The 14,434-nt window shown below is 37.9% G+C and overlaps 1 protein-coding gene across 1 annotated transcript in view; it reads left to right on the top strand.

Annotated features, from left to right (window-relative positions):
- The window catches only part of B3GALNT2 (beta-1,3-N-acetylgalactosaminyltransferase 2), a gene marked incomplete at both ends in the record, with an annotated part of 47,392 nt that overhangs the window by 24,828 nt on the left and 8,130 nt on the right, over window positions 1–14,434 (top strand). The window contains 2 exons of the mRNA XM_084254033.1: window positions 8,164–8,274; window positions 10,757–10,835. Coding sequence (XP_084110159.1) covers window positions 8,164–8,274; window positions 10,757–10,835 — 190 coding nt within the window. The remainder of the gene's footprint in view (window positions 1–8,163; window positions 8,275–10,756; window positions 10,836–14,434) is intronic.

The raw sequence follows: 14,434 nt of genomic DNA, 5'->3' as shown, positions 1-14,434 counted from the left end.
CAGACTGAAGTACACTGCTGAGGGGAGCAGCGGGCGGCAGGAGAGGTCTGCGCGCCTTGTGGGACCCTCCTCTGGTGGCCGCGGAGCAGCCGGGGAATGAACCGGTGCTGCAAAGGCTGCAGGCAGTATCGCAACCCAGCGCTCAACCGCTGCGCCACCGGGGAGGCCCACACAAAGCACTTTCTGACCAAAAATGTCGCTGGTCTCAAGAAACTCTTGGAGGAAATAAAAGCAGTGTGTGGCAAGGACGAAGAAAAGAAGCTTTAATATTTTTTTTTTTTAATAGAGGCATGTTTTATTTATTTATTTATTTGGTTGGTTGGTTGGTTTATACATGCACTGGGTACAGTCAGAAGCGCGGGAGGGTGAGAGAATTCACCAGAGCCAGAGCGGGGAGCAGAGCAGGCAGAAGGACCCAAGTACACTGCTGAGGGGAGCAGCGGGCGGCAGGAGAGGTCTGCGCGCCATGTGGGACCCTCCTCCGGTGGCCGGGGAGCAGCCGGGGATCGAACCGGTGCCGCAGAGGTCGCAGGCAGCTTCGCAACCCAGCGCTCAACCGCTGCGCCACCGGGGAGGCCCAAGAAGCTTTAATATTTTATGCTAACCACAATTAGCCTAAAATTTTGATTAGTCCACCAAAAAAAAATATCATTCCCCCTTAGAATGCCCTTGTTCTTAGAAGTCATTGAGAAGTATTAAAGGTGAAATGTCATGATAGCTCCATATTTACTTTCAAGTGATTTAACAGCAAACTGCAGAAAAATATGTATGTGTGTGAAATAAAGCACATATGGCTAAATGTTAACAGTTGATGAGTGCAGAGTAAGTGAAAGAGTGTCAGGCTTTTCTGCCCTCCCACCATTAGGATTGATGATGGATCCCTGTGGTCCTGAATGCATGCCTGATGGCGGGCACCTGGAGTAGGGTGTGGGCATGTGTACACCTGGGCTGAGAGACTGAGCTGATAAGGGTGGCATCACAGGGACGCCAGCAGAACCATGAGGAGAGCAAAGCAGCAGAGACCACCAGAGAACGCCGGAGAGCCCAGACAGAGTGAAGATTTGCTGGGGCTGGGAGGCTGGCAAGCCTGCCTGCCGTGTGCCTGATATATCCCAGTGAAAGCCTGAAAAGCCACCGAGGGCTTCAGGACTCTCTCCTCCTTTACCCCATCTGCTCAGATCAGAGATCCTGCTCCGTGTCTTCCTGCCGTTACAGTGAGTCGAATTGGTTTGGTTGTTGATTGCAACTTTTCTATAGGTTTGAAGTTTTCAAAATAAAAATGGGGTTGGGGCAAAGTATCACTTAGGGTCAGTGTTTATTGTGGCAGTAGGTACTAGAGATGGAAGCACTTCGCCAAAAATGTGAGTGGCTATTTGAGCTATTAAGACTTTTAATGCCCATAGTGTTGTGATCTTTATTTCCCTTAAACCTTTTTGATTTTTTTTCATTACTTTTGAGTAATGTTTTTTTTCTTTTAAAAATATGCAGTTACTTAACTGATTATGCATTGGGCAGGTTAGATTATGGATGGTTTTCCTTTTATTTTGGTTATCTATTTTCTAAATGTTCTGTAATAAATATATATTTGTAATAAATATAAATTTAAAATGGACTTTAAATAAGAAAATATTTTTACATAAAATTATATTTTTGTTGAAAGTATGTTTAATTTTACATTTTTACTGCATCAAGCCTAATTGGGCTTATTAGCATCAAAAAGCTAGTGATGAATGGTTTGCTTGCAGAGCATCAGTAAAAAATGTGACAGAAGAAAACCAACTTGCTTATGCCATTTGAGAGGGAGAAGTAGATGATATGTTCATCATATAACCTTTGCACTTCCATCAACTAGAGTAAGATGTCAGCAGTACAAAACTTGTCAAATAGCAGGTCTCTTGTAATGTTTTTATTGTGTGACTCACTAATGCCTAAATCTCAGTTGAGAAGGGGAGTCTTGCAAAATTTAAACTGAGACTGCAGTGTGCCTTTCTTAAAATATTTATTTCTCTAATTTCCTATGTTCCTAAATAGTATAGTTGAAACCAGAAACTAATTTCATTGAAAAGACTGTTTGCTTTCACCTGAGTGACTGGAAACATCATTTTTAGCATTGTGAATACTTAAATACTTAGCTTTGATGAAAGTTGAAATTCTTTAGATGTCATCTGTTTTCTGGTCCACAAGAAATTTTTAATGGTTTCAGGCACAAATAGTTAAGCTCCTTTGTTGGTTTGGATAACACATTAGAAATAGGACACAAAAGAATTTATCATGTGAAGGGGATTCACATCCTTGCTTAAGTTGTGGATGAATTAATTTATGAGATCTCCTTTTTGCAACCTAGGCCATGCTGTTCCATCCAAATGTTATCTTGGTTTTATGATCTTAGCAGGGAATTGCCATAAACAAGTTGTTTTTCTTGTAAAGAGAGTCCTTCCTGGTTTTGTCATCACTTTGTATCAGAATAGAAAGCAGAAATAGAACTTTGCTGTGATGTGGAGTGCATTTGCAGGTACAGGAGAGGGAGAGAAGATACAGCTCCTCCCTTCCCTACCAACAAAACAAGTGGTGGTTATATAAGTTCAGTGAATTAAACAAAATCATGTTTTAGGCTAATGAATTTTTTCTGGTGATCACTCAATTTAGTCAGTATTGTTGATGCTGTGTTGTGACCCACTCTGTCTGTGTGTCTGTCTCTCTCACACACACACATACACACAGAGACATAAGGGAGTTGGATGCCAGCAGGAACCACTGTCAACTAGTAGGACAGATGCTAGATATCAGTTGAATGAACACAGCTGAGAATGACTGGTTTTGTTTTCATATTTTCTAGATTTGTAATTCCAGGGTGAGGCACTTTTGTCTATAGCCATTCCTAGTGGTATGGTTCACTTGAAACCACAATTGCTAAGATTAGCAGTAATCTAACTGCAGGTCTCACCCTAGATGACTGCAGTTTTCTCTTGGTTGAGATAATGTGCTTTCTTTTGGCTCACCTCTGGCCCAATCCTCCTTCCCTGTGTACTTCATTATCTCCTCCTCTTTTGCTTTCTATCTGGTGAAGTCCATAAACACTTCAGCTGCCTCCTGAACTAGAATGCCCCATAAGAATTCTAAATACCCTCTTGGCTGATTGTATCTTTTTTCCTCTGGCATCTGAACCAGAATCATGGCTTTCATCCTTAACTCTCATATCAAGTACTCTTTGAGTCCTATCAGTTTTTCTTCTAAGCATATTTGATACCAGTCTTTGCAAACGTTATTGCTATTAAAGTTTCAGAAGAAAAAGTATACAAGGGCAAGGGGCTGTTGTTGCCAGGAGAAAGACACATGATTAATCCAGAGCACATAGTCAAGGGTTTAGGACTTAGCTTTCAGGTCTTAACCCTGACTTTCTAGTTAGTTCTCTTAACAGTGGTTAGATTCTCAGTGAAAAATGCTCAGATTTACAGAAGAACAGTGTAGAAACTAGAATATCAGTACATTCATCTTTAATGGGTGTTAGCTCATGAGAGTGATTTGAATGCTCATGATACTCATGACACCTATCTAGGGGCCTTCTTCCTGATACATCAAAGTACCTAGAAAACTGAATCTGAACAGCATTGCTCTGGGCATTGAATTAGATCACAACAGTGGGGAGTAGGTGTTTTAGAAAGCTATTTTTTTTTTTTTTAAGATTTATTTATTTTTTATTATTTATTTATACAAGCATTGGGTACAGTCAGAAGCGTGGGAGGGTGAGAGAATTCACCAGAGCCAGAGCGGGGAGCAGAGCAGGCAGAAGGACCTAAGTACACTGCTGAGGGGAGCATCGGGCGGCAGGAGAGGTCTGTGCACCATATGGGACCCTCCTCCAGTGGCAGGGGAGCAGCCAGGGATTGAACCTGCGCTGAGAGGCTGCAGGCAGCTTCGCAACCCAGCGCTCAACCGCTGCGCCACTGGGGAGGCCCTAGAAAGCTATTTCTTACGGGTTGTATGTGACCAGGATATTTTATGTCTTCCAATTATTGCATCTTTCTTTCCTTGGACATTGCTACATTGCCAAAATTTCTCTCAACCCAGTTCTCTGATATACAGTGACTTATTTATAAGTGTATTTTTAAAGCATTGATTTTACTAATTAAGCTTCAATCTTAAAGCTCTTCCCATTTGTTACAAATTGTTTCCTTTAAATGTTGGCCTTTAATTAGTTAAACTCAAAGGACAAGTTTTCTATTACTGGAAGTTTGTACTTTTTGATCACTTTTATCCATTTTCATCACACATCTCCTACCCTAGCCCATCCCACTCCCTTCCTCCCACCTGTGGCAGCAACCCATCTATTCTGTTTTTGTTTTTATTTTTGGTTTTTTTAAGATTCCCTATATAAGTGAGATCATACAGTATTTGCCTTTGTGTGGCTTACTTCATTTAGCATAATGCCCTCGTGGTTGATCCATGTTGTCTAAAATGACAAGATTTCCTTTTTAGTGGTCAAATAATCTATTGTATGTACACATTACATTTTCTTTATCCATATTTGCATCAGTAGACATTTGAGTTTAATTCCATGTCTTGGCTATTGTAAATAATGCTGCAGTGAACATGAGAGAGCATTTATCTTTTCAAGTTAGCATTTTCATTTTCTTCAGGTAAACACCCAAAATAGAATTGCTAGACCATATGGTAATTTTATTTTTCATTTTTTGAGAGATCGTCATATTTTTCTTCCATAGTGACTACACCAATTTACATTCCCACCAGTAGTGCACAGGACTTACCTTTTTCTACATCCTTACCAACATTTGTTGTCTTTTTGATACTAGACATTCTACTAGGTGTGAGGTAAGTTTTGATTTGCATTTCCCCAATGATTAGGAAAAGGGTACACACCTTTTCCTGTACCATTTTTTTTTTTAAGATTTATTTATTTATGCATAGAAGAACTGGGGTACAGGCCAGAGGTGTGGAGGGGTGAGAGGATTCACCAGACACAGAGTGGGGAACAAAACAGGCAAATTGACCAAAGTACACTGCTGAGGGGAGTAGCAGGCGAGGCAGGAGAGGTTTGCTGCACCATGTGGGTCATCTCCCTAGCTGGAAATCGAACTCATGCTGCAGATAGCTTCATAGTGCTAAGACTTGGCCCTTGCACCACCAGGGAGGCCCTGCTCCTATTTTTCTGACCCAAGATCCTTTAAGACTTAGTTTGGCTCTGCTTGCCATTTGAAATTCTGTCTGATGTCCCCAAGCAGAATGGCTTTCCTTTGTTATTGAGCCTGTAGTGGCATATTATGATTATTTAAAGATACAAGCTGTTTGTTTTGATTTTTTTTTTAAGTCTTCAGCTACATACTGGACAACTGATACATAACAGACACTCAAAAGTTTAATAACATCTCCCTAAAAGGCTGACCCCAAAATTACTTAGTTGTGTATGTATGTTTGGTTTAAATTTTTCTTGATCATGAAGTATGAAAATGTATGAAAGTAACACATATTCACTGTTGATAACTTGACAAAAAAAACAAAAGGTTAAAAGAATATGATGTTACCACCTATTCCCCAATGTACATAGTATGTTTCATCCTCGTCCTTTTTGTTTTCCCTTCTGTTATGAGGTTGGTTGGTTTGTTTTTACAGAATTGAGGTCTAACATCACTTGAGAAAAAGAGTTAAGACCACCCAGGGAACATGTAGAAATGATCATCACCTATTTCAAAGATAAGAAAATGGAATCTTTTAGAAGGGCAGTAATCTTTTAGAAGGGCAGTTCACATTCTATGTTCCTCTAGTGGCAGTAAGGTTATATTTTGCTGAACAAACATGCATATTATCATTAATTCTCAAAACAACCTCCGAGGTAGCTTTCTCTCTATTTTAAAGTTTAAGAAATGATGACACAGATCTTGTATCTGCAAGATCTGCTCTGAGGATCCCTCGGGCTCCACAAATTGCATCAAGAGTTTCATAAATAATGAAGATTAAAGATATATTAGCTGAATATAAAGTGACAGGCTGCCAGAGGAATCCAAAATCTTTCAGTATTTTTATCTATTTGGGTTAGAGAAGTTTTAATGCTTAAAAAAAAACTTACAAACCAGTGGCCTGAATTATTTGACACATTCAGTTTTATAGTTTCCTTACAATTCTGGCTAAACTAGACATTACTATAAATTATCTCTTAGTCTTAAGAAATGAAATTATTTTTAGAAGATTAAAATTATGTCCTTTATTTCATGCTGTAGACCAGAATTCACTCTAATGATTTTGAGGTCCACCTTACTGAGTGAATATTTTTCAGGGCCTGTTATGTCAAGCCATCTGAGGTGCTGGGAATATAGTGATTAATAAGACAGAAAAGATCCCTGCTCTCAAGGTGCTTACATTCTAGGGGGAGCAGTTAGCTTGACAATAGAAAAATAAGCAAGAAATATCAGAGTGATGAGCAGTATTAATAAGGTAGAGTAATGTGATAGAAACTGGGGGGTGGCTGCCTTTTGCTGTATCTTGGGAAAACCTTTCTGAGGAGGTGAGAGGAGCTGAGACCTGAGCAGTACTTAAGGAACCAGCTGAGCACAGATATTAAAAATGGAAACCATAAAGAAATGAGAAGACATTAGAATTTAATGTATATCAAAGCTTGAGGGAGGGATTATAACTTCCTAAACTTTAAATTTAATAGTAGTAATCACAAAGGAAAAACTTGTCAGATTTGGCAAGATAAAAATTTTTTTTATAATAAATTTTATTTTTATATTCCCCATACAATTGCAACCCCCCCATTCTGACCCCAATCCCTCCCCTCCCGCCCCCCACCCCCCAAAAAGTGTCTCTGGTTCATAGTTTTTTGTTGATTTTGATTTTCACTTTCTTATAGTTATTCTTTTTCCTGGTCCCTTATTTAAGTTTTCTAGATTCCTGCTATGAGTGAGACCATCCGGTATTTTTCTTTTTCTTTTTGGCTTATTTCGCTGAGCATGCTCCCTTCCAGTGCCATCCATGTTGCTGCAAATTGCATGTGTTTATCTTTTTTGAATGCTGAGTGATATTCCATGGTGTATATGTACCACATCTTCTTGATCCAATCATCTATTTTTGGGCATTTGGGCTGTTTCCAAAGCTTAGCTACTGTAAACAGTGCTGTATAAACATAGGGGTGCAGGTGCTCTTTGGAATTGATGTTTCTGTGTCCTTTGGGTAAATACCTAGGAGTGGAATTGTTGGATCATATGGAAGGTCTATGTTTAGTAGGTCAAGAAATCTCCACACAGCTCTCCATAGTGGTTGGACCAGTTTGCACTCCCACCAACAGTGCAGGAGAGTTCCTTTTTCTCCACAACCTCTTGGCAAGATAAAATTTAATGGACATTTGAATTTCACAAAATCTAATAAGTAGCAAACAATTCTGAAATATTTTTAGTGTAGAAAATATATACAGGATTCAGATAATTGATTAAAAGCTCACATAGATAGTAAAAAAATTAAAAACTCAATAGCTAAATGACAAAGCCAATTCCAGAAGAGACCGTGTCATTCAAATTATCACTAGAAATTGAAAGAAACACAAATAAGGAATGACTTTTTTTAATCTACTAAATTAGCTTAAACTTCTTTTACTAATATCCCATAGTGGGAAAAGTAAAATGCAATCAACATTCCCATTAATTCTAATGACCATATAAATTATAAGAAGTATTGTAGAAAAATAAACATTTACATCAAAAATGTCTCACATCATTTTAGTGGATATTTGGTAGCATCTGAATGTCTGATAGTAGGGACTCCTTGGTGGCCAGAGGTTAAATTTCAGCACTGTCACTTAAAAAAGTCTTGACAGTAGGGAGTATTTGTGTGAATCAGTGCATCCACTCAGTGGCCTGTCATACACACATTAAAAAAAATAGTTGTAACAGCTTTGGTAGCATACAGACATGCTTTTGACTCAATGGAAAATGACAGAGCAGCCTGCAAAATTGCCGTTGTTATTTTTTTTTAAATGTGCATTTTAAAAAGGACTCAAAAACACCAAAATATTGGCAAAATATTATATCTGTGGAATAGAAATTTTAACTGATATGTCTTAGAAATAAAATTTTCTGTAAATCTCAGTTAAAACCTTAATGACAACAATAAATAAGTTGACTTTACTGTTCATCTTTCATCTTTCCATGAAAGAGCTTTGAAGGTACAATTGTGTGGGAGAGCCAAGACCACCAGGGCCTGGTGTCAAGAAATCTCCACAGAGTGACAGTAAATGATGGGGGAGGCGTTCTCAGAGTCATCACGGTAAGTTGTCCACTTTCTTTTAAATGTTTAGAAGACTGATCCTGGAAAGCAGATCTTGGATCTGAGACACTGGGTGGGGGTGTTAGCTCAGTGGAGTGTGGTGGAGGATTGTGGGCACTTTGGTGGTGGGAAAACCACCTGAGGGGAGAAATCCTATACTGTGAAAAAATTAAGAAGGATGTTTAAAAACAAAAAATAAAGGTGGTTTAGCATGCTTGAGCAGTTTTTAAAAAATGCTTTTAAGGTTATTTTTACACTATTTCATGCTTTGGGAGCTATGAATCTTGTGTGTTTCAGAACATATATAGTAGAAAATGTTAAGACATCAGTAAAAATGAAAAATTTGATTGTTGTATGATTTTGTAACATCAATGTTAGGAGGAAGTACACGGTGCTGCCTTAATAGCAGGTCATTTTAAAAAAGTGTTTTAAATAGAATTTAAAATTCTTTAAGAATACTTGTTCAATAATAATCAGAATATCCATTATCTAATTGATAGTAAGATTTCAGTTAAAATACGATAGAAGTACTAGAAAGTAAGATTTATTATTCATTTGCATTTTATATTGCTAGGAAGGATCTGCCTCTCATTTTTCATTTACTCAAACATGCTTCAATTTTACAAGAGTTTGATGGGTAAATTTCTCAAAGTAAATGCAGGATGATAAAGAAGACATAGGCAAATTAAAATGATGTATTTTAAATAAGTGGTGTATGTGGTGGTACCGTAGATAGAATCTTTCATTCTTAATGTTCTCATCTTATAATTAGGAAAGCACGTGGCATTTAAATGTTCAAGTTTAGTCTATTTTTATTAACTATTAACCTTATTCACATGAATTTCTGAATTTGAAATGAATATCATGTGGCATATTATTACACATTTAGAGAACATTTATTGCATATCTTTTGTAAACGAGGCAGAGAGGTGGTAAGGCCCCTTATTGGCCCACAGTGGAACTTACAGTCCAGTGAGGAAAAAAGGGCATTAAACAGACCCATAGATTCATATAAAATTACAAATTTAGCCTTATACATCATATTTAAGATGTCATTATTATGTAATGTCCTTTATTTTAAGATAGGATGTTTTATAGGACTTAATTAGTTTTTTCTTATTTTCAAAGGCGGTGCCTTTGATAATTGCCTCCTTTTCTGTTTATGAAACTTGAAAATATCCAAAATGTGTTGGAATTCAGAAATCAATTTATGAGTCAGGAACTAGGTTCAAATGTAAAGACTCAAATTATTTGTTTTGGGGGTAAATATGTTTTGTTGAGAGCTAAAGATAGCTTAAACACTAAAAAAAAAAAAAAAAAAACCTAAAAAAAAAAAAAAGGTGAGATAACTTACTTATTCTAAGAAACCCCATGCACAAATAAAGGTTTTCATCATTTGTTTATACAGCTGTAAATTTTCCAGTCTTGCTCTTGCCAGCAAGTGATATCAAAAAAATTTAAAGCCAAAATAAAACCAAGCTGTGACCCTTTAGATAAAGTTAATAATAAAGTACTATCAAATTTTAAACAAGCCAAAAACAATGTAGAGATGTAGAATGTATCAATTAAAAAAAAAAAAAAGAGAGCACATGATACCTTTGGAACTACAAAGTTGGAATCTATCCCTCACATTCAGCTACAAAGCAAATTTTAAATTAGAAATTTACCACAATCACCTTAGAGCACTATCTCACTGCTACCTTAAAATGCTGTGTGGTACAGCCCAGGCTTGTTGAAAAGATCTTGTTCAGAAGAGGCATAGCCATGCAGTTGTCCTGTTTATAGTTGAGCCTGTAGAGGAAATGCTCCCCATGTGCTGGCACAGAACTGACAAACTGCAGCTGCTGGAGAGCAGCTCTGGGAAATGTGCAGCTCACAAAGGTGAAAACCTGACTCTGAGTAAGGGTGTTTGTTCACTGTTGAAGTGAAGATTAGACCTCTAATAATAAAACCATCCAATCATAGAATGGTGGAGAGGACGTTGTTGGCTGCTGGCGCAGGAGTCTCTACCTTCAACAACATAAGTTATCAGTAGGGCTCTTCCAAACTGTTTGTTTAGAAGACTTTCTCTGCAGGGTTGCCTAATTTTAAAATGTGCCTAGAATTGGTTCAGTTCCTGGGAATTTTCAATCTCTAAGAAATCAAAGATAGTGATTTTTTTTTTAAGTGATAAGAGTTGGAATGTAAAATAAAATTGGTTTTTGTACTGAGATGGTAGCACGTTTGAGAATTCATGATTCTGTGTGAGCTGGACTTCTGAATCCTGAATGAACTATTGTGGCTACCTGATCTTTAATAATGAAATTAGATAACAAAAAATGAGAGTATTGAGGGCATCCTAGTAGTAGTAGTAGTCTAGTGCACCAGCAGCTTAGATGAATTTATCTGTAGATTCACATTCTGAATTTTGCCAAATTGATTTTAAAATATAGGAAGTGTATTTTTAGTAATAAAACATTGAGCTCTTATATTCTTGTTTCAGGCTGGAGAGGGTGCATTACCTCATGAATTCATGGAAGGTGTGGAGGGAGTTGCAGGTGGTTTTATTTATACTATTCAGGGTGAGTCAATTGGTTGAAAGTTGAAAAGCATACTGCATCTCAAACACCTAACTTTGACATAAAAGGTGATCTTTTTGTCATTTAAGAAATATTTTTATTGCTATATAATTTTATTGCTATATAATTCACATGCCTTATAACTTACCCATTTAAAGTGTTTAATTCAGTGATTTTCTGTATATTTCAAAGTTCCACAACCAACTCCACTAATTACAGACCATTTCCATTGCTCCTGAAAGGAAACCCTGTACCTATTATCATTCTTCATTCTCCTTCTCTGCAAATAATCACTAACCTAATTTTCCAAATTGTTCTGGGCTATTGATTCTATCCTATTGATCTGCATGTCTATCCTTTATACTAGTACTATACTTTCCATGATTATGTTGTAAGATTAGGAAGTGTGAATCCTTCAACATTGTTCTTTTCAAGATTGTTGTAGCTGTTCTGGATCCCTTGTATTTCCATATAAATTTTAGAACCAGCTTGTCAATGTCTACAAAAAAAAAAGCCAACTGGGATTTTTTTTTAAGATTTATTTTTATTTATTCATACAAGAACTGGGGTGTAGGCCAAAGGTGTGGGGGGGTGAGAGGATTCACCAGAGACAGAGTGGGGAACAGAACAGGCGGATCTACTGAAATACATTGCTGAGGGGAGCAGTGGGTGAGACAGTAGAGGTCTGCCGCACTAGTGAGTCACCTCCCTGGATGGGGATCGAACTTGTGCTGCAGTGGCTGCATACAGCTTCATAGTGCTGATGCTTAACACCTTGTGCCATCAGGGAGGCCCCAGCTCAGCAGCTTTAAATATGTGGAAGTGATATGCTCTGATGAAGGAGTTGTAATTGGTGATTGGGTTCCATAAAATTTTAAAATAACATTAATAAAATAAAATAAGTGGTGCTAATGAGCATGTTCTAAAAATCTAAGTAAAATTTGGTATCTTTCTCATTAGTGCTTATTATTACCACCCAACACGGCTTAACTTTGAGTCCGTACTACATCCCTTTTAATGAGAAAGTCCAGACCTTAGCACTGTTGCTCATCTGAAAGATAAGCAGACTTACTGAAATACACTGTTTAGGTGAGACAGGAGAGGTCTGCTGTGCTATGTGGGTCAGCTCCCTGGTCAAGATCTAACTCATGCCACGCTGGCTGCCAACAGCTTGATAGCGCTGAGACTTTAACACCTCCCTGTGTCACCAGGGAGGCCCTATACTGTAATCTTTCTGAACTCATTTATTAGTTTACAGTTTTGTAGGCTACAGTTTTCTCTCCGTATGATCATGTCATCTGCAAACAGACATAGCTTTACTTCTTTCCAATCTGGATGCCTTTTATTTCTTTGTCTTGTCAAATCATCCTGGCTAGAATATCTAGTATGTATTGACTAGAACTGGCTAGGACAGAAATCCCTGTTTTGTTCCTGACCTTAGAAGAAAAGCATTCAATCTTTCATCAGAAAAGGGATCTTAAAAAATTAATGACCTTGGACTTTCTTGGACCCATGAGACTATATGGCTATGGTCTGTTCCTATAGCCAGGTGCAGACTTCTGCAAAGCTGTGCCACCATGGTCTTGTAGGTGTAGTAGAGTTAGTCAAAGGGAAGAACCTTCCCCACCACACCTCACTCCACCCCACCTCCCCAATCCATGCAGTGTATTTTCATTGCTCCATCCATCCTTTTGTTGGGGATGGCCCAGGGGAATCAGCTTCCCCTCCTCCTTCATGTGTAGTCTCTCTTATAATGTGAATAATGTGACTACGGGGTTTTTACTTTCCACAGTACAGTTTTTCAAGTGCTTCTCCTATTCTATGTCACTTCAAGGATGAGTTTGTTAGAAAGAGTCCTTTAAACTTAAAGTCAGAGTTACTAGCTTAAAAATGTCTTTAACACTCCAGAGGATATTTGTTATGATTAGAAATGTCTCTTATTGAATGGCACTCATTTAAGTATCCACATCTAGGAATTCCTAAGAATCCTATGTCTGTGATATAGAAAAAGTATTGTTGATGCAGTTGCTATTGGTTACACTTAGGGTGTCTAGTAGTACCTCTATCTGCAAGTTATAGATTCCTGTAAAAGAATTTGGTTCCAGCTTCCTTAAAGGTTCTCATTGACTGGGGGAAAGCAAGGACTATCTTCTAGGAGCAAGTCTGCAGGGACCTTCCTTGATAGCACAGTGTTGAGAGTGGAGCAGACTCTTCTATTTGAGGCCACTGCATGTAAATTGAGCATACAAATGAAGTGTGGTGTGTGCGTGTTTCTTTTTAAATCTAGCATCTTTATACACTGTTTCTTCATAGAAGTATTTGTATTTCATCACCCCTAAGGGCAGGCTGGAACAGATACACTGGTTTTACCCACAAACTTGCCATTAAAAACAGAAATTTGATATCAAGTGATCTTTAATTCTAGTCCAAAGATTTTTTCATAAAACTATGAGCCACTCTGCCAAAGAAGCTAGTTAAAAGTTCAGCCCTGAAGAAAACTCATAAGGAGATCAGGCTAGTTTCCTAAAGCAGCTCACATTGGGAGACCGGGTGTAGCTTAATATACCATTGACTAGACACTTCAGGGTGTAGCACATTCCTTTCTTTTGCTAGTTCAAGTGTATTCCACCAAGAGTCTTTAAAAACTAGTTTCGGGACCCTTGAGACTTCTGGCACTACGCTGTTCTGCAGGGACCCATGAGACTCTATGGCTGTGGTCTGTTCCTAACAGCCAGGTGCAGACTTCTGCAAAGCTGAGCGACCATGGTCTTGTAGGTGTAGTAGAGTTGGTCAAAGGGAAGAACCTTCCCCTTTACACCCCATTCCACCCCACCCCACCTGGGTAAGGAAAATTGCTTTGATACAAGACTGAAATAACTCAAATTTTAAGATAAAGGAATTAAAATGGATTGTTTTTTCATAGTAGATATATCTGGAAACCTGAGTATAAATTGCTTTTTGAATCTGAAGATCTAAGCACTATTCAGAAGAATTATGTGGTAAAAAAAATCTTTCAAGTTTTGTCGGGCATTAACATCTCTGGCTGGGCCTTACCTCAAGCTACAGAATTAAAATTTTTAGGGTTGGAACGCATATGTTTGTATTTTAACAAGCTTCCCAGATGGATTTGATGCCTCTGTTTGAGAAACTGTAATCTACATAATTCTTTCAAATAGCACCTAGACATACCGTCAGACTCAAAACAGATATATTATTTTATTCTCATATTTTTCAGATTTGTGCAGCATAAAACAAAGTATGTAACTTACTAGTATAAAAACAAAATAATTTATTAGCCTATATTTAATTTCTTCTCTCATCTTGTTCCAACCATTTTCTGGATATTCCAATTTTAAAACATATCCATATCTTTAAGTGAAAGGACCTTACAGCAGAACATAAGAGTCAAAGGGGACCTGAGGTCATTTAGGCCTGTCTTACTCAAAGGGTGGTCTGACCACCTGCATCAGAGATCAGAATCACATGTGAAAAAATACAGATTTCTGGGCCCCATCCTCGACTTGCTGAACCTGTACATTTGGGACCCAGGAAATCAGTACTTCAATAAGCATTCCTGAGAACCACCAATTTAGTCTGCCTCA

The sequence above is a fragment of the Talpa europaea genome (assembly GCF_964194135.1).
Source record: "Talpa europaea genome assembly, chromosome: 14".
Classification (NCBI taxonomy): Eukaryota; Metazoa; Chordata; class Mammalia; order Eulipotyphla; family Talpidae; genus Talpa; species Talpa europaea.
This window is presented reverse-complemented; position numbering and strand designations above follow the sequence as displayed.